This window comes from Podarcis cretensis (genome assembly GCF_951804945.1).
Source record: "Podarcis cretensis genome assembly, chromosome: 3".
NCBI classification, from domain to species: Eukaryota; Metazoa; Chordata; class Lepidosauria; order Squamata; family Lacertidae; genus Podarcis; species Podarcis cretensis.
The window spans coordinates 12,067,613-12,087,691 of NC_137172.1; the positions used below are offsets into that span (position 1 = coordinate 12,067,613).

General features: G+C 43.3%; 1 protein-coding gene across 2 annotated transcripts in view; it reads left to right on the plus strand.

The window, feature by feature from the left end:
• PPP4R3B (protein phosphatase 4 regulatory subunit 3B) overlaps positions 1-20,079 on the plus strand; it is a 34,241-nt gene that overhangs the window by 9,699 nt on the left and 4,463 nt on the right. Inside the window, exons 5-15 of one of the 2 annotated variants that reach the window (XM_079968594.1) lie at positions 3,385-3,462; positions 3,654-3,770; positions 4,655-4,771; positions 8,968-9,117; positions 10,455-10,557; positions 12,984-13,025; positions 14,555-14,713; positions 14,996-15,165; positions 18,088-18,227; positions 19,378-19,562; positions 19,703-19,905. In XM_079968594.1, the coding sequence (XP_079824720.1) occupies positions 3,385-3,462; positions 3,654-3,770; positions 4,655-4,771; positions 8,968-9,117; positions 10,455-10,557; positions 12,984-13,025; positions 14,555-14,713; positions 14,996-15,165; positions 18,088-18,227; positions 19,378-19,562; positions 19,703-19,905 (1,464 nt within the window). The remainder of the gene's footprint in view (positions 1-3,384; positions 3,463-3,653; positions 3,771-4,654; positions 4,772-8,967; positions 9,118-10,454; positions 10,558-12,983; positions 13,026-14,554; positions 14,714-14,995; positions 15,166-18,087; positions 18,228-19,377; positions 19,563-19,702; positions 19,906-20,079) is intronic. The other variant, XM_079968595.1, reaches the window with a different exon arrangement.

Here is a 20,079-nt window from a genome sequence, read left to right on the forward strand (position 1 = left end):
TCATGAGATAGTGAAGTGCTGCATGCCTCCTCCTAAAAACATTTGACCTAGTTTAGAGACACTGATTGGGATTCAGCTAATGAGCCCCTGCAGCAGATGCCCCATGCAAGGACTTGCACAGTGGATCTTCCTCTTCCCCTTCCCCTGCACATCTCCCATACCACCCAGTTGGCTCTGGGGCAGTTGGGAGAACCTCTGGAACAGTGCACAGGGGGAGAAGAGGGGGATTTGTTCTGTCTGGCAAGCTGCAAGGTACTCCAAAAACAGCTGGATACCAAAGTTTGGGAAACCCTGCTCAAGACTCTGAGCTATAGTCAACTAAAAAAATTGCACAAGCAAAATAAATTCTGCTTCTGCAGTGGGACTCCCCCCCCCCCACCCATGCACAACCTGCACTGACCCCCAGATCTGCTTCAGGGGGTTGAGGGAACTCCCGCAATAGATTTAGGGGCTTGGGGTATGGAAGAGAGGGGCAGCATTCTGTTGTGCAAGAAGAAATTATTGGGCTGGCAAAATATTTGCCTTAGCACTACATTGAATATAACACACTATTGCTTGTAATGGAAGTCCATGTAGATTGGCCCTTGCTCGGTTTTACAACTGTAGAAGTTCTTCTTTGATGGAGGCCAGACATAATGGATGGGGATTTTAATGGGTGGGATTTTTCTAAGATTTTAAATAGATTTACGTTGTTCTTGATGCTTCAAGCTTGATTTTAAATATTCTGTAACTTGAGTACTTTGATATTGAGTATTGACCTAAATTGCTAATACGTCATAAACAATACAACTTCTTGGTATTTCCCCCTTTCTGCCTCCCTCTTGTCTTCCAAAAGCAGAACACATGGAGGAGATATTTTCAATACTTGCCAACAACTGTGTTTTGGAAACAGTTTCTTTTATTTTGGTCCTTGGCTGCTGCTGCTGTGGCAACATGAAATTGGTGTACTTTTTGAGGTTTCTTGCTGCCTGCATATCTCTAAGCATTCCAAATGAATAGATGTTGGACGACTCTTCTGATTGGTAGTGTTATGAGCAGTAGTAGGTAGAAGCGACCTGTATAATAAGCATGAGTAGCATCTTAATTACTTGATAACTGAGGTCCAAAGAGCTACTTCAGAAGACAGCCCAAGGTTTTATGCATGCCCATGGGATTATTTTTAACTTCCTTGTTTGAATAGGAATATTTCAACCATGGCATATATATGTAACCATGCCATGTTGCAAACACCTTGAAAGCTGCTTCAGTGATTTATCTTACGCCGTGATTGTAAAACAGGCACACACACCGGTATGTGTAGTTTGTGTGACTTTTTGGATCTTCACTTATGCCCGTTAGCCATTTTGGAGGTTGTCCTCATAACCTCAAAGCTTCCCCCTACTTTCTGGGGGCAAGCAAATACAGACTCAGGTCATGTCCTGAGTAGGGAGATGTTTTGCTTGCCATAGACAGTACTGCAATCCTTATTAACTAGTGTTTTTTATATTTCCTTTCAGGGTCCTTATAAAGACTTTGCAAATAGAAACACTTAAGCTGTAACTTGCAGAGAAATGACTAGTTAATATTTGAGACTGTCCAGTACAGTTCCTTTTTCTCCAGTAATGCCCCTGCAGCCATGCATTACACAAATGAAGAAATAACTATATGCCTAATTAATTGCTGACATACTTCTACCTTTTTTTACCTAAAGTAAAAGTGATATTCAGTACTTCGTAAGCTTTGATCATTGGACTCGTGTGTATCCAAATATCCAAGAGAAGGAGACAATTTGATGTAGGGATATGTCCCCATATATGTCATGAGCATGACAGTTTGTGACACAGTCATTAACCTTTGGTTGAGGAGGGTTGCATAAGAAGCAGCTCACTAACTTACGGGTCCTGATTTTTTGTGTGCATTATGACAGTTTCATATAATGATGCGTTTCTAAGAGTTGGACTATCTCTAAAAATAGCATACAAACTCCAGTGTCAGAGAAGACTTTAATGAGATGGTGGGCCATTTTGGGAATAGGACAGTAGGAAGCAAAAAATGGCTATGACCTATTTATGTGTTACCCACCCACCTCCAGTTCTAAAAGTGTGTAACATCTGTGTTTTGGCTTAGCAAAGTTACATTGACTTATGTGCAGTTGAACCATTTCCAGATGGGTGGAAACTTGTAAACACTAATATATCTGTCTTGTTACTGTGTCTTCCCAGATTATTAGGAGAGAATTGGGGGGGGGGAGGCATTAATCTGTACTGTGTTTTTTTTAATGACATGTTTTTAGCTGCTTAATTTAAAGGCTTGGATTGTCCCTGCCTTGCACTGTGCCTGCCTCTTCCTTCTCCTAGTTCACTAAATCTTTTATATAATCTTTTCACAGTCAAGCTCAACACATGCAGCACTTAATGCTAGAAAACTATCAAGAGGGTTATAATAATATGACTCACTGTTTTTGTTTTTGTTTTACATTTTTTAGGTCAGATACACCAATTGAGAATGAGTCTAGCATCATCACTGTTGAGTCTGCAACTGCAAGGCTTAAGAAATTGTAAAAACTCAGTCCTAAATTTCTTGTTGGAACAAAAACACTGGCTTGATTGTTCTGTTGAAGTCACAAGTGCTTGACTTCTAAAACTCTTTAAATTTGGTGTGGAGCAGCAAATTAGCAGTGCCAGTTTGATACCTCAGACAATCCACAGGGCAGATATAAATGTGTAGGGCTCCTGGTGCACTTTTTTGCACCTCAGTTGGAGGTTATACAGATTGTATTGAAGCCTCGTACATTCAGATCATACACCTAGTTATAGGGGTGGGCAATAATGTGGGTGTAATTGGTCTTTTTGGCTTTACTTCCCTCCATTGTTTCCCAAAGAAGCTTGGAGGGAGGAAAGAGACCTGAGTGAGAGGAGGAATCCTTTTCCCCCTGAAGAAGCTGGATGGAGAAGGAGATGCAGAGGTTTATCAGGGATGGGAAAAGTCTGCTTTCATTCATTCATCAATTTCTTCTTACTAACTATAGGCATCTGCATTTTGAATTCATTGTATGGATACTTAAAAGAATCTTAAGCTAGGTTCCTATACTGATTGGGCACGAGTTGACCATTATGACTGATAGACTTGTCTTTGGTAAATTGAAACAATGCTGTTCATACATGTTCATACATAATACTGCTTACTGCAGTGGGACTCTCTGGAGGGAAAAAGTGACTTGTAAATCTGTGGAATCTGCCTTCCTAGCTGTGAAAGCATAGGCAGTATAGCACAGGTGGACGCATTAGTTTAGTGGTACATGAAAGAAGAGAGTAACTTGCAACAGTACAAAACCTGATTTTGCATTGCAGCTATAAAATAGAGAACTTTGTGTCATAACTATGTAAAAATTGCTGTATTGTACAGGAAGATGAAAAGTTTTTGTCTGAAGTTTTTGCACAATTAACTGACGAAGCTACAGATGATGACAAAAGGCGTGAACTGGTAAGTCCAGTTTGGATGCTTTTACCTTGGGAAATAGTGTGCTAACGCTGCTGCCTCTTTTGCTTGAAATATGTGTTCTTTGTGTTGAGTTAAAACTCAGATTCTGTTAATATCTGAAACTGTATAAATGTTTACTTATTGGCTGTGTACTGGCACTTTCTGTATTGAAATGTTTCTTTCACCTCCTGCAGGTTAACTTCTTCAAGGAGTTTTGTGCATTTTCGCAGACATTGCAGCCCCAGAACAGAGACACGTTTTTCAAAACGTTGGCAAAGTTAGGAATTCTTCCTGCTCTTGAAATAGTAATGGTGAGTTGAATGGTAAAGTACGGGCAAGCTTTGAGGTGTCTCATTCGTTTGTCTTTACATTTTTGCGCTATTGCACTCTTTCAAATTGTTCATAGGTTGGCTGATTCTAATACTAGTCTCTGATGTATGTAGAGCCTTTGAGAAAGATACAGTTCATAGATATTTAAATGATTACTGAATTATTTAAATATACAGTGATCACTGAAGTGACAAATATGTGTGTATAAAAAACAGAGCACTAAGATTCAGTGGCCATGTTTAGGTATCCAACAGACAGAGGGAAAAGGGTTTTTTCAAATTTGTATCCTTTAAATCACCTTGGGTTGCACTTCAACCAACAGAAGGGCTCTTCCATTTGTGGACGATCCAGCAGAGGGCCTCGCAGAGGTGGTTTTTACAGTTTCCCCTTATAAACCCTGGTGACACCTGCTATGCTGTTCCAGAGAGTTCTCCAACCCTCTGGAGCAATTTCTCTGGAGGCTGCAGGGGGAAGGAAGATTCCAGAAAAATCACACACACCCCTTTTTCTGGTGGGAGTGTCCTTTGAGCAAAGATCCACTCACAGGAACTCTGGATCAGCACATCATCTTCACAAATAGCCACTAATCCTGCATATAGTTTAACTACCTGAATTTCAAGGCAACAAAGTTGGACTCCTTTTTTTGGGGGGGGGGGGCGAAATGTCCAAATCTACACCCTTAGATTCACAGCCATAGACTCTTGAGGATGATAAAGAAAGCTTTTGTACCCCATGGCTTGTAGAAATAGAATTACTATCCTCTTGTATATTTGAAGTCAGAGTTTTACTGTATTGTAATAGCTTTGTATAGCATTACGAACTCCATAATACCTCTTTTTCACTGTTAATATGATTTTCATTTCAGGGCATGGACGATCTGCAAGTTAGATCTGCTGCTACAGACATATTTTCTTACCTGGTAGAATTCAGTCCATCCATGGTGCGGGAATTTGTAATGCAGGAAGCCCAGCAGAGTGACGATGTAAGAAAGATGCAGTATGCTTATATGATACGGCTGGCAATGGCCAGTCCTACCACTATGTTCCTTTTATTAAGTAAAAAATGTAGTGTTCTTCAATATTTCACACACACACACACCCAGTCTAAGATCACAGACTTGTATAGTCATACCTCGTGTTGCATCCGCTTCATGTTGCGTCTTTTCGCATTACGTCCCGCGGCAACCCTGAAGTACCGGAATGGGTTACTTCCGGGTTTTGCTGCTCGCGCATGCACAGAAGCACTAAATTGTGCTTTGCGCATGTGCAGAAGCAGCAAATCACACTGCGTAGATCCAGCACTTCAAGTTGCGGGCATTTCACGTTACGGACGGGCCTCCGGAACGGATCCCGTCCGTAACACAAGGTACCACTGTATTCTGAACTATAATTTGGGCTGACATGAGAGCTTCCTGACCTGTTACACCTGACATGTTTGATTCATTTAGCAAACACAGGTTCGCTCTGAAAGAGTGTTCTCCAACAAGGGTTGCATCAGTCCTTGGGCCACTGGGTTCCAATTTACTACTCCACTGTTGGTTGCTCATGGCAAGGCAGTGTTACTCCTTGTCATCTTTTGTCTCATAGGTGTCCCAGATTTATTTATTTTTTAATTACACACCCAGAGTTTGTATCTGGGGGTGGATACTCTGCTTTGGAGTTTGAACGTTTCTCTCTCTCTAAATTGTGAGCAACCACAAAACTCAAATAATAGCACTGGTCAACAACAAATTTGTTGTCTGCGTTTTTTCAGTTGATTTAGGATGAATCTGATGCGCTGAATCCAAAAATCACATTGTTTTTCTCAATCAGGACAGGTTTTTGAGCTATGGCCACATGTCGCTTTTTTACGTTTTTGTTCACATGTACGCTTGTGTGGAGCATTTTAGAACAAGTTGGTGGGGGTAAAATGCCATGTTGAATAATTGTTTTGATTGGAAATTATTATTTTAATGACAAGAAGTATTCAGGTCCGATAGTTCTGGGTGATTATGTCGAAAAGGGATCAGTTTGAAGTCATAAAACCTCGAAATCTTCCATAAATTGGTGTGGCAAAGCATAAAGTTGGGGGATCAAAACTAAGTTAATGGGGCAGCTGCCCCACGAAGTATCCTGATCTTCGATCAGCACGTCGTCCTGTAGCTCATTGTGATGAAATTCCAGTGCCTATCTTCGGAGAACTTCCTGACATTAGTGATGAAGATGCCTCCAGTGTTGAAGGATATGAAGAAGAAGAAGTGGTTCTTGAAGATGATGCTCCACATCCATTTTCCCAAAAGGAGTTGAATGATCTAGTTCGCGACCTCAGCTTGTCAAAGGACTCTGCCGAACTGTTGGCATCCAGACTGAAGGAGAAAAACCTCCTCTCTGACAGCGCTCGCATCAGCTTCTTCCGCAACAGGCATCAAGAGTACCTCCGTTTTTTCTCGGATGAGAAGGACTTGGTGTACTGTGCAGATATTGCGCAGCTTCTGCTCAAGCTTGGAGTGCCACAGTACAAACCCAAAGATTGGAGACTGTTCACTGACAGCAGCAAGCGATCCCTGAAATGTGTTCTGCTACACAACGGCAACCAGTTTGCCTCTATACCCCTGGCTCACTCGAGTACACTGAAGGAGAACTATGAAGCGGTGAAGTATGTGCTGAAGAAAATTGGTTATGATCAGCATAAGTGGTTTATTTGTGTTGACCTGAAGATGGTGAACTTTTTGTTGGGACAATAGTCTGGCTTCACCAAGTACCCATGTTTTCTGTGCATGTGGGATAGTAGGGACCTTGCTCAGCATTACACAAAGAAGCACTGGCCTGTGTGGGAGGAATTGGTGCCTTGCAAAAAAAGGAACGTCATCAACAACCCTCTGGTGGACAGCGACAGAATACTCTTCCCACCGCTGCACATTAAGCTCGGCTTAATCAAGCAGTTCACCAAGGCTCTGGACAAGGATGGTGACTGCTTCACTTACTTGTGCCAGGCTTTTCCAGGATTGACCATGGAGAAGTTGAAAGCTGGCATCTTTGACGATCCTCAGATCCATCAGTTCATCAGAGATCCAGAGTTTGGAAACTCAATGAACGAAGTGGAACTGAAAGCGTGGAAGGCATTTGTTCTGGTAGTGAATACCGTATTTTTCGCCCCATAGGACGCACTTTTTCCCCTCCAAAAATGAAGGGGAAATGTGTGTGCGTCCTATGGGGCGAATGCAGGCTTACGCTGAAGCCTGGAGAGCGAGAGGCATCGGTGCGCACCAACCCCTCTCGCTCTCCAGGCTTCAGGAAGCTATCCGCAAGCCTTGCAAGCCCGCGGGAGTTGCCACGGGCTCACAAGGCTTGCGGGCAGCAGCCTGCAGCCGCGGCGAGTGTCCACAAGCCTTGCGCGCCCGGCGGGTGGTACTGCCGAGCGCGCGAGGCTTGGGACAGCAGCCTGCCGCCCGAAGCACGGGGAGCCCTCCGGAGGGTGCCCCGTGCTTCGGGCAGATGTGCGCAAGGCTTGGGGCGGCAGCCGCGGCTGGGGGGGGAGAATAATTTTTTTTTTATTCATTTCCCCCCCCAAAAAACGCAGGCTCCGGGGACAGCTGGGAGGCGCAGCACGTCTTCCCGCTGTCCCCGGACCTGGTCTGAAGGTGGGCGGCTGGGAGAAGAGCGCTTCTCCCCGCTCCCGGCCCCACAAGTGCCTGGGGGGAAAATATTTTTTCCCCCCTTTATTTCCCCCCAAAAAACCTTGGTGCGTCCTATGGGGCGAAAAATACGGTAACTTTCTTGGCAACAATAAGGCCAGAAAGTACACAGAACTTGTCAACAACATGCTGACTGCTTTCAGAAACCTGGGCTGCAACATGAGCGTCAAGATGCACTACCTATTTTCACATATGGACCGGTTTCCTGAGAACCTGGGTTCAATGAGTGATGAGCAGGGGGAGAGATTCCATCAGGACATGAAAGAGATGGAGACCAGGTGTCAGGGTTGCTGGGACGCAGTCCTGATGGCTGACTACTGTTGGACTCTGAAGAGAGACCTCCCTGCCGCTGAGCATTCCAGGAGTTCCAAGAAACGGAAGTTCAAGCCCTGAAGTTTGAAAAATGGTGAAGCAACATGCAATTTACGTGTACTTACCTTTATCAATGCCCACCATTCAGTTTACAGTAAACCTGACCCAATGGAGAGAAACGGATGCCATTTCCTGATTCAGCAGTGCAAAAATACCCTAAATCAGTTGTAGAAATCTAGACAATATTCAAAAAGTAAAAAATTGTTGCCCAGTGTAATCAGAAGTAGTAATTTGGCTGCAAATCTCATAAGAGAGGCAGCGGCTAGAGAAGGTGGGTCCTGGTACTCTTACACTTAACTTTTATAAAGCTCTCTTATGGAAGCTCTAGAAGAGTCACCAGGTAGTTTGAAGGCTTTTGGTGTATCAGAATCTAGGCAGGTCATATTGGGCCTCCATAATTAGGTTTCTTTCCCATCTCCTCCCTGTCTTCTTGTACACGTGCTGCTGGAAGAAACCACATGTAAGCAAACGTGTGTGAATTGTTGGGCAAAAATAGTGTGGCAGTCCCTGAAGGCAATAGATATCTGAGGTAGCAAATGGCCACTAGGCAATTAACCCTGCCTATTAACTTAAATTTGCAAAGGGTTCATTGTGAAAATCTGTTGTCTTTAACACACAGTCTCCAAAAACACTGCATAGCAGAAACATATCAAACGGTTAAAATGTTCAATAGGCTACATAGCAATAAAAATGACTTCATATGGGTGAAAAAATACCTAAGAACCACCATATTATAATTTTTATTTTATTACAATTTATTACCCTTTCTTCAATTTAAGGCTCCAGGACAGGCTACAACAATCAGAACGCAATGTTAATATTGAAATGCAATATTACATAATATTATGTTTAAAACAACTAAAAATTACAAAAAGTAAGGTGGAGCTTAAAAATATACATCACAAGTGAACTCTCCATGAGTTCCTTTTTTTAATGAAGAGGAAATAAACATCCTCATCAATAAAGGTGGGAAATTACACAAAGCTCAGTAATTGGTACCCTGAGAGATGGTAGCCAAAATCAAAAACTGTCATAGATTCCTATTATTACCCTTCCCCCGCAAAAGGAAAAAAATACTATTTCCCTTTGTTAAATTTCTGAAAGTGTGTCTAATTTGTCTCTGTTTGTTTCAGGACATTCTCCTCATAAACGTAGTCATTGAGCAAATGATCTGTGACACTGACCCCGAGCTTGGGGGCGCTGTTCAGTTAATGGGGCTCTTGCGTACTCTAATTGATCCTGAGAACATGTTGGCCACAGCTAATGTAAGAAAATGGAAAGGGGTAAAGAAACTTTACTGTCTAAGAAACACGTTGACTAAAATCTACTTGTCTTTCGGCACACTTTGTAACTATTTGCAAAAATGTGCGTTAGCTTTGCATTTCTGGAAAATATACTTGGAAGCATGTTTTTTCTTTAAAATATATGTACGTATATGTTTCCACCACAAAACTGGAATGGTAATTTTACTTCATCTCAGATGCCGTCCCCACAGCATGATGTCAGAACGTTTTATTTTAGACCATGTGCGTGACTTTTCATATGCGTGGAGATTCCAGTACTTGTACACCGTTTTGTGTTCAGTTCAAACTTTGTCCACTCTTGGGTTGAATGATGTCATGTCTGCTGCCCAGGGGATTGAAAGGCATCAACACCATATATGGACTGGGTGACCTTTGAGCTCCCCATGGCAGGTGGGGCATGGTTAATACCATTGCCTGCAAACTAAGGTCTTACATAATTTGGGCTGGTTGCAAGTGTTTATATAGTAGAAAAATTATTTCAGTCTGGTGCAATGGGAAGAGTTGGGGATTTTAATTTAGAAGGACCAAGTTCACGCTCTCAATCTGAAGGTTACTAGCTAGGTAAGCTGCCATGGTGGCTTTGAGGTAAAACACAAAATGTGTTGCGATTTTCTTTTCCATTGTGACTGCACAATGGAATGATAGAAATAAAGCCAGTGCTCCGTAGCTGTGTGAATGTTTATGCTAGTGCGTGCGTGCCGTATCGTCGTTTAAAGCATCTCAGTCCTGCCTTTCATTATATGAGTCTCAAGGTATCTTACAGCATATCTTAAAACTGCTGCTTATAAAACAATTTAAAGAGGAAGTAAAACACAGAGTTTAATTTCACAACAGCCGCAGCCTCCAGAGCCATTTAAAGTCATCAAGCCACTAAAACTCAGGAATGTTAAACATATGGGAATGTGTCTTTTTTTAAAAGGGGGGGGGATTATCTGGTGCTTGAAAAGCAACAGTTTGGATTCTATGTTAATTGGTGAAGAAAGGCAGTTGCATAACTTAGGTACCAGGGCAGAGAAGGGCCCTGCTCCACCTCATTAGGGTGAGGCCACCCTAATTTTACAGATTTTTTTAATTTATTGTATTCATACAATTTATATACCGCTTGATTGCCACCCCCCCCCCAAAGCTATTTAAAACATTCAAATAATAATAGTGGGAATGTGATGGCTTGCATCTCTTCTGGGTAGAAGATACCTTGAAGGCGCTGAATTCAGCATCATTGATTTCTCTTTGTTTGGTTGTTTGTTACTTGTCAGCTGCATGACTTTACATGCTGTTAGCATATTTGCTAATCTAGTTAGTATTTTCTGTTTCAGAAAACCGAGAAAAGTGAGTTTCTCAATTTTTTCTACAACCATTGTATGCATGTCCTCACGGCTCCACTTCTGGCAAACACATCAGAGGACAAAAGCGACAAAGGTAAGATCAGATGTTTTGATTGTCTTTTCTGCCTTCTTCTATCCACGTTTTCGTATTTCAGACTCATGCAGCTGTTTGCAGGACAAACTGTGTTTTTGTTGGGTGGATTAATTTACTCAAACCGAGACTTACATACTTTTATGCCCTGGTTGTATTGAGCTGTCCGAGGTTTGCAGAAGGCTGGTGGAAGTAGAGTGTGCCTGCTTCACATGGATTAGTGTTGCATGCGTGAGCCTGCATGCTGCCATTCTCCTCTAGCACAGTTACAAGAAGGAGATTGGACCTTTAGCTTCCTCTTTGCACTAACCACATTTCCTCATTATGGGCAAACCTAAACCAACTGTTGGGGAAGAAAGCCAGCTTCAAACTGAGGTCTAGGTCTTTGGCTTGCTTTCCTAAGCCAGCCTTCCCCAACCTTGTGCCCTTCAGATGTGTCAACTACCATCAGCATGGCCGTAGTCCAAAGCAACTTGAGGACACAGGGTTGGGGGAGGCTGTTCCTAAACATAGTTAGCCCTAGTCACAGTTCTCCATTCAGGTGAAATAAATACAGTGGTACCTTGGTTTACGAACTTAATCCGTACTGGAAGTCCGTTCTTAAACCAAAGCATTGTTCAACCAAGGCGTGCTTTCCCATAGCAGCGGGAGACTCAGTTTACAAATGGAACATGTTCTGCTTCCAAGGCAAAGTTCACAAATCAAAACATCTACTTCCAGGTTTGCAGCATTCTTAATCCAAGTCGTTCATAAACTAAGCTGTTCTGAAACCAAGGTACCACTGTAGTTGGAAACTAAAGCTAACACTTCTAGTGTCTTCAAGGCTGTGCCAGAGGAGCAAGCAAATCTCACCCAGGCTTGTACCCCTTTTGCTAAGCTGGTTTAGCATTAACATCTGAATGCTGTGTTTGTGGTTAGTCCAAATGTATTTGTATCTTGGTTCTCAAATGCCTTGTGACTCGAATGTTTTGGCTCCCGAATGCCACAAACCCGGAAGTGAGTGTTCTGGTTTGCAAACATATTTTGGAAGCCAGATGTCCTCCGCAGCTTCCGAATGAGTGCAGGAAGCTCCCGCAGCAATCGGAAGCCGCGCCTTGGTTTTCAAACGTTTTCTGAAGTCGAACGGACTTCGAGAACAGATTCCGTTCAAGAACCAAGGTATGTCTGTACTGTTGTAAAATTCCAGATTTTTATGGGTTCTTGTTTTCACTGACTGCTGAGTACTGGAAATTCTGGTCTTCAGGGGCTTCAGTTCTAGAAACCACCTTCTGTCGTTGGGTTTTAGCTGCTGATATTGACTGCATTTTGTAAATTTTTAGACAAAAAGGTCTTGCATTATGATGTACAGTGCTTCATTTTTGAGTTACGGTGGTACCTCGTGTTAAGTACTTAATTCATTCCGGAGGTCCGTTCTTAACCTGAAACTGTTCTTAACCTGAAGCACCACTTTAGCTAATGGGGTCTCCCGCTGCCGCTGCGCCACCAGAGCACGATTTCTGTTCTCATCCTGAAGCAAAGTTCTTAACCTGAGGCACTATTTCTGGGTTAGCAGAGTCTGTAACCTGAAGCATCTATAACCTGAAGCATATGTAACCCAAGGTACCACTGTACTCTAAAATAATTTCAGAAACCAAGGGATCTCTTGAGAAACTGTCTCCTCGTTTTTGCCTAGCACACTGACTCAGGTGTAGCTTCCTCCTTCTCTCAAGCCCATGAGGAAGAGAAGCTTCCAGTTTTAAAGCAAGCACCGTTTCCCTTGGTATCCAAACATGAGGAGTTGTGATCTGAGAGCAAGATAGACTTGTTCTTACTTGCTGTAGTTTAAACAAATCTTTGTTTCCAGCATTGGGATGTCAAAGGGAACCGTGTTTAGTTTAAAACTGGAAGCTTCTCTTCATAGGCTCGGAAGGTGAAGAGAGGAAACACACAAACCCAAGGCTCATGCAGGCTTGGCCACACAGTGGGAAACCAGTTTCCTGTTGTGTGTGAACCAGGCTGCTGATTTTTTCAGGCACAGTGGTTTCTTACAAAAATAAACCCATATCTTTAAAAGTCACTTAAGCAGTTCTGAGATTCAAAGGTTGCTGCAATGAAAGCAGAGTAGAATGGGATTGGTAACTTGTTTTTGTAGCTTTTTTGCAAACCTCTCCATGCTGACTTGCATGTCTGCTATCTTTTACCACCAACTTTTAGTGGCTAACGCAGTACTATTCGCAGATGGAGTACATGTGTGCAACTCCAGTGGTGTTACAAACAAAATTAGGTGGGTTCTGGTGCCTGACAACCCCCTCCAAAAATAGTTTGGGTGGGCTTCTTGTGCTGCACAGGCGAGTCAGAAGTTGTCTGACCTTGAAATAAAATGTATTTTCTGTTTGCCACAGCCATTAAGCAGGCAACTTAACAGTGCTAAATCTTTTCACTTCTTTTAGATATGGTAGTTGGAAGCAACAAGAGTAATACAATTTGCCCAGGTAGGTGGATGCATTTGTGATTTTTTTTTTCTTAAACCCCACCACCACCACCATCCTAATTTGAAATGAGGTGTACATATGGATGGATCCTTTCCTAGGAATCTTAGATTGACAACATTTTCTTCCTCCTGGGGGAGTGGGGCATGCTAGAGACATCACCCTAAAAAATGGGGAAATCATGTTCCCAATTGACAGCAAGAAGGCTGCATTTCAGCCATCACTTCCACTGGTCTGCTAAAGCATGAAGGATCTGGAATGAGCCATGTGCTTGTGTGGTTCTCTCATGCCTCTGGCAGAATAGCAAGCATCTTGTTTTGTCAAACTGCAGTGCGGTGTGGATAGAGAGAGGTTTTTCTATTTCTCTCATAATACTAGAACTAAAGTGCTTTAATGAAGCTGAGAGATACAGGACACACAAAAGGAAGTACCTATTCACACAGCAGCAAATAACTCAACTGTGGAGTTTACTACCACAAACTGTAGCGATGGCTGGTGATTTGGATGTCTTAAAATGGGATTAGCAAGTAGCCACGGTGGCTGTATTATCTTCAGTATTAGAGGTAGCATGCTTTGGAATTTCAGCAGCTGGGGATCATGAGCGGGTGCTGTTGTATGTTTCACACAGGCATCTGGTTGGCCATTGTGAAAACAGGATACTGGACTAGATGAGACTTTGATCTGATCCAACAAGGCTATTCTTTTATACGTTTATGTCTGAACTGGGAAACCAGGATTGCAAGTGTGTCCTTGGCTCCTTCCAATCCTCCACGATGTGGAGGGTTGAAGAATGTGACATACAAATGCGTTGCATGAATGGTTGTGTGAAATCATCCACTTTGTGAATACAGCCACTCTGCGCACAGGCTTTTCACAAATCTCTAAGCTTTTGGTGTGCCGTGGCCACAGGCAAGACCAGCTACCAAGGGATTTTAGAGAACTTTCAGAAACACTCCTGGACATTTAAGGACAGGGGTCAGCAAACTTTTTCAGCAGGGGACCGGTCTACTGTCCCTCAGACCTTGTGGGGGGCCAGACTATATTTTGGAGGGAAAGGGGAGGAGAATGAATTCCTATGCCCCCAAATAACCGTCCGCGGGCCAGATTGAGAAGGCGATTGGGCCGGATCTGGCCCCTGGGCCTTAGTTTGCCTACCCATGTTTAAGGAGGTACATGCATCTTCTGTAGCAACAGCTGACTGATTTGATACAGTTACTGAGGATTTTTTCGCAAGTTTGTTTGTTTGATTGTTTGTTTGTTATTACATTTTTATTAACTTTAGTAAACCTGAGCCTCCTTAAGTAATCAGAGAGGCTGGGTACAAAAGATTTTAAATAAAAACAATGCTAGACCTAGGATCCCAGCTTGTGCTTAGAGAACTCTGCTCCATGGCAAAGCTTTTTGATCTCAAGCTTGCTTGACATTAATGTCTGGCTTGGGGAAAGTCTTACTCCTAGGCGAACACTATTTTTGTCGTGACTTTGGCATTTGCAGGATTCATTGTATCTAACTGGGGTTTGTTCCTTTGGCAGACAACTACCAAACAGCACAGCTGCTTGCCTTAATTTTGGAGCTGCTCACCTTTTGTGTGGAACACCACACATATCACATCAAGAACTATATTATGAACAAGGATTTGCTCAGAAGAGTGTTGGTCTTGATGAATTCAAAACACACCTTTTTGGCACTGTGTAAGTAGCAGGTCAATTTTCCTTTTCTAAGCTGGCTCCTAGACCAGCTTTCCTCCAGTTGTTGGACTCTTAGATTCCCATCAGCTCCAGTCAGCATGGTCAGCGTTGATGGGCGTTGTAGTCCAATATCATCTGGAGAACACCAGGTTTGGGAAGGCTGTCCTAGACATCATAGTTTGCTGCTGGTCAGTAAACTGGACTACTCCTTTCAGCTGATGTAAGCAGATGCTGGTAGTGTGAGAACCAGAAAGGACCCTTTAAAAATGTTTTTTAACATTGCAGGTGCTCTTCGTTTCATGAGGAGGATAATCGGCCTAAAGGATGAGTTTTATAACCGTTATATCACCAAAGGAAACCTGTTTGAGCCAGTCATAAACGCTCTTTTGGATAATGGAACTAGGTACAATCTGCTGAATTCAGCAGTCATTGAACTTTTTGAATTCATCAGAGTGGTAAGTTGTGCTTTCAATTCCAAGAAACCTTTCAGGCATGTGTGAGCTTTAGATCTTGCTACTGAACGCTGGAAATAACTTTTTTATGTGTTGTGGGCATCCATCTGTCTTGGGAGACTGTGGAGGAGTGAGCTTTTGGAGGTGAGGTCAAACTGTTGGCAGCTTGCAGTGCATGCTGTGGCTGTAGAGGCTGACACAGCATCTGGGACAGATGACGGCCGCTGGTTGTACTGCTACAGATGGACCATGGTTTTTCTTCGCTCTGCGTTCTTCCCAGCGGTCATTCCTCCTTTGGTCACTGCTATGGATACATGACCAGATGGTCTGTCTCCAGGTGCTGTGGTCTTCTGCAAGGGATTCCCACACCAGAAAGTTGATGTCACCAGCCTTCATGTCATGTTTGCAGACATAGAATCATAGAGTTGGAAGAGACCACAAGGGCCATCGAGTCCAACCCCCTGCCAAGCAGGAAACACCATCAGAGCACTCCTGACATATGGTTGTCAAGCCTCTGCTTAAAGACCTCCAAAGAAGGAGACTCCACCACACTCCTTGGCAGCAAATTCCACTGTCAAACAGCTCTTACTGTCAGGAAGTTCTTCCTAATGTTTAGGTGGAATCTTCTTTCTTGTAGTTTGGAACCATTGCTCCGTGTCCGCTTCTCTGGAGCAGCAGAAAACAACCTTTCTGTAACATCTTGTAACATAGAGTTGATCTGCCAATGGGCCTGGTGCCTGAAGTCAGCTCCCTGTAGACCAGGACCTTGGGGATCCTGCCATCTTCACGGATGTGTTAAGTGTAAAACAAAACACACACACACACACACACACACACACACACACACACCCTGAGTCACAGCAGTATAGGGGAATGGACCATTACTACTAGAGTATCCCATGAAAAGGACTGAATCTTGAGTCCATTCCCTATTCTCTCTCCCTCCACTGCTGGCCTTTCCCAACGATGCCTCTTGAGCAGCTGTGTCCAGCCTTTCCTGTTCCAGAGGGTTTTCCTGGTTTGGCCACGTGTGTCTTGCAACTCACTACAGGGCGATGCAACACTCTGCATGGGGAGCATGGCAAGTGGTTTTGTTAAACCCTGCATGCGAGCCACAGACTTGTTCTCATATTTTGTTCAGACTCCTTAAAAGTGTCTTGGCAGGCCTGCATAAATGCCTTGGAGAAGCCACCCCCAGCCTGACACCTTCCAGATGTTTTGGTCTCGCAGCTTCCATCACCCCTGACCATTGGCCATGCTGGCTGGTGTTAGTGTAATCCAAAACTTTGGAAGGGCACTAAGTTGGGGAAGGCTGTCCTAGAGCTTTACTGGCTGTGCTATTCAGAACAAGAGTATGGGGCACTCTTCTGCTAGAAAAACTGCGTTAGCTGCAGAGAAACACTTGTGTGTGCCGTTGCTCAAAACGTTTTGACTTCTACACCTACCACCAGCTGCCAAAAGAGAGGAGCAGCTGAACAGGGTAGTTGACTCAAAATTCCCATAAAGGAAGCCAGGTTTCTAGTGCGCTCTATGACTAGAACGCTCTCCTTCCTTCCCGGCTGTGCATCTTGATCTCCACAGTGATTTTCCAGGAATTCATATACAAAACACATCATAGAACACTTCACCCATTTAAATGCAAAAGGAAGTTAATCAGGCTTGTAAAGCTAGTTTCATTTAGTGATTTTGAGACAGTGATTTTTTTTCCAGAGTATGTTAGTAATTTCAAGCTAAAAGGTGGTGTTCAACTGCGGTTTGCATAGATCAGACCCACTGAAATTAAAGCTCCTGAGTTCTACTCTGGGTAAAACGTAGTTGAGTCTTGCTGTTTCTGAGTGTCAGCAATGATCATAATGTTCACACTTCATTTTTTCCCCCAGCCTGTTATACAACATCACACGCAGGAAAAAGGGCAGCTTGAGGCAGTAGGGTGGTTAATTCAAAATCATTCTTCACACCCACAGAGATCCAAATAGAACTGATTTGAAAAATCTGTGTTAGAAATAGTATGGCTTCTGCCCCTACAGGCGTTGCAGCCGTGACTGGTGTGCCACGGTTGTGTCAATAGGCGGCAGAGAGGAACAGGCTATGTCTACGCTCAGTGTTCTGCAACCTGTGAGCACTCAGAATGATTAATAGCCTGACAGGTGTAGTAATGAAAATAAAGGAAATAGTATTGCTTATTTGAATTTAAATCTCAGTCTTCTCTCATAGGTGTATTGACTTTTAAAAAGTCTTTTAACCCATTACTTGCTTCTCTTCAAATTTCTGGGAAATTGAGGGAGCTGTCGGTCTTACAGAAAGCCCTGAGGCTGCTTCTTTTTTCTTCAGCCTATAAGGGATATCCCCAGGGTCTATAAAACACACAGTACAGCTTTCAAGCTTGGAAGAGCACCACTTATACTAAGAGTTCTGCCACAATCTTATCCCTGTTTGGCAGGAAGCAAACTGGCTGTCACATGGAGATGAATACAGTAGCCCCTTTAGTTTGATTCCATTTTTGTAAGTGCTGCACCAAAGGCTTGTGTGAATTAGTAGAGGAAAATAATTTGGAAGGGGGCAGGTGTTTTGACTCTTAACTCTTACCCACCCCCATTTCAGAATTGTATTTGTGTATACAGCCATAGTTTTCGTGGCTACAGAGTTCTCTGCATATCTTTGCCTTTTAGCTCAGGTAGCACACAAGCATATGAGTGAATCGTCTGGAATTCCTCCTTGTGTACTTTGTCAGAGGGTATTACTTCAGTAAAAAATTCCTGAGGAGACAGGCTGCTCGATCACGAAACCCAAGTTTCAAGCTTAAATCACTTTTACCCTTTTGCAGTGAAGGGAAAAGTTAGCATTTAACTGCAGTGATGGGCTGAGATTGATATCTGTTTTCTTATCCAGCTTGGTAACGCTAGCTTTTGTTTTGTGTTAACGCAGGAAGATATCAAATCACTTACTGCACATATAGTTGAAAACTTTTATAAGGCACTTGAATCCATTGAATATGTTCAGACGTTTAAAGGACTGAAGACAAAATATGAGCAAGAGAAAGACAGACAGAGCCAGAAACTGAACAGGTATCCCTCTTGATCCTAAACGTCAAACTGAAAGCACCTTTGATTGGCCTTTCTAGAAGGTTTCATGAACTGTTCCTGCACTGCTTGTCCTGTTAATGATACTGTCACATGTGCCGACCTTTCTTACAAAGAATGCACAGTATATAACAATAGAGTGTTTTACTTGGTCAGGTCTTTTTGTATTTAGTACATTTCTCTCTCAGCTTTACAACTCCAAGACTTATGGATCTCAGCATTTTGTTTCTTGGTTTGCTTTGAAAAGCATGCTGCTTAATTTCAAAACAAAGGTGAGGAGAGAAGAATTAGGTCACAGGTATCTGGAAGGAAATTTTATGTTGCTTGGATCTCTGAGACTCTGACTTGGAAAGGCATCCTGAAAGCTGAAGGGCAGCAAATAGATTGTTTTAATGCATTAATACAATATATCCAGGGGTGAGGGGGAATCTCCCCCTTTAGGGAAGTTCTCATGCTGGGATTTTGTCATGGTGAGAGGAACAGAGATTAGTTGAGCCAACAAGTAGGCTGGTGCAGAGCAGCCCGTAATTCCTGAAGGTGTTAGAAGACCCTGAAAGACTAGTTGGCTGCTGTGGAAGTTCAGGTGGCCCACAATCCTATAAAAGGCTGCCCTAAGCTCCTTAGAAGGTACGCGGGTGGCGCTGTGGGTTAAACCACAGAGCCTAGGACTTGCTGATCAGAAGGTCGGCAGTTCGAATCCCCGTGACGGGGTGAGCTCCCGTTGCTCGGTCCCTGCTCCTGCCAACCTAGCAGTTCAAAAGCACGTCAAAGTGCAAGTAGATAAATAGGTACCGCTCTGGCAGGAAGGTAAATGGTGTTTCCGTGCGCTGCTCTGGTTCTCCAGAAGCAGCTTAGTCATGCTGGCCACATGACCCGGAAGCTGTATGCCAGCTCCCTCGGCCAATAAAGCGAGATGAGCGCCGCAACCCCAGAGTCGGCCACCTTTACCTTTATCTTTAAGCTCCTTAGAGGAAGACCGGGATGCTGGCATTAACTAACTACTCTCAGGGTGGTTTTCTGCTAACTTCTCCATACTGTACCAACCAAGCATGGTCTAGCTTTGTCATCTTATATAGGGGACCCCCCTGTTCCGCGCGTGTCAGATTTTGAGTGTTTTTGTGTGTGTATTTTACAGTGTCCCATCTATACTGCGTAGCAACAGGTTCCGTAGAGATGCTAGGACCTTGGAGGATGATGAGGAAATGTGGTTCAATGAAGATGAAGAGGAGGAGGGTGAAGCAGTTGTACCCCCTGTAGAAAAATCGAAGTCAGAGGACGATTTTCCAGATAGTTATGAGAAATTCATGGAAACAAAAAAAGGTATCCCCCCATTTTTGCCATGCTTCCCCCAGTTGGAAGTACCATTTGAAGTAGTAGTTCAGTTGAGCTGCTGTATGCATCTCGGCTTATATAGGTCATTTATCTTAATGACAATGCTAAACAATTTTTTTCCCCAATAGCAAAAGAGAGTGAAGACAAAGAGAATCTCCCCAAAAGAACTTCAGCAGGTGGTTTCAAATTCACATTTTCCCACTCCGCCAGTGCAACTAATGGAGCAAATAGTACAAACAGTAAATCTGTAGCAGCTCAGACGTCGCCAGCAAGTTCAAATGGTTCTTCTTCTAAGAATGCCAATTTGACTGCAGCGGTCACAGCCACAAAGGTGAGCCAGCTGGTATCATGGATGATGGTGAGAAAGCCCCTTCAAATGTATAAACCTGTTCTTAAACCCCAGACCTTCCTCACTGTACTTACCTGCGAGGTAAAGCTGATGGGACATAGTGGGCTTCCCCAGTGTTGTCTTTTACAACACAGCATTGTTTTGGTCTGCAGTTCA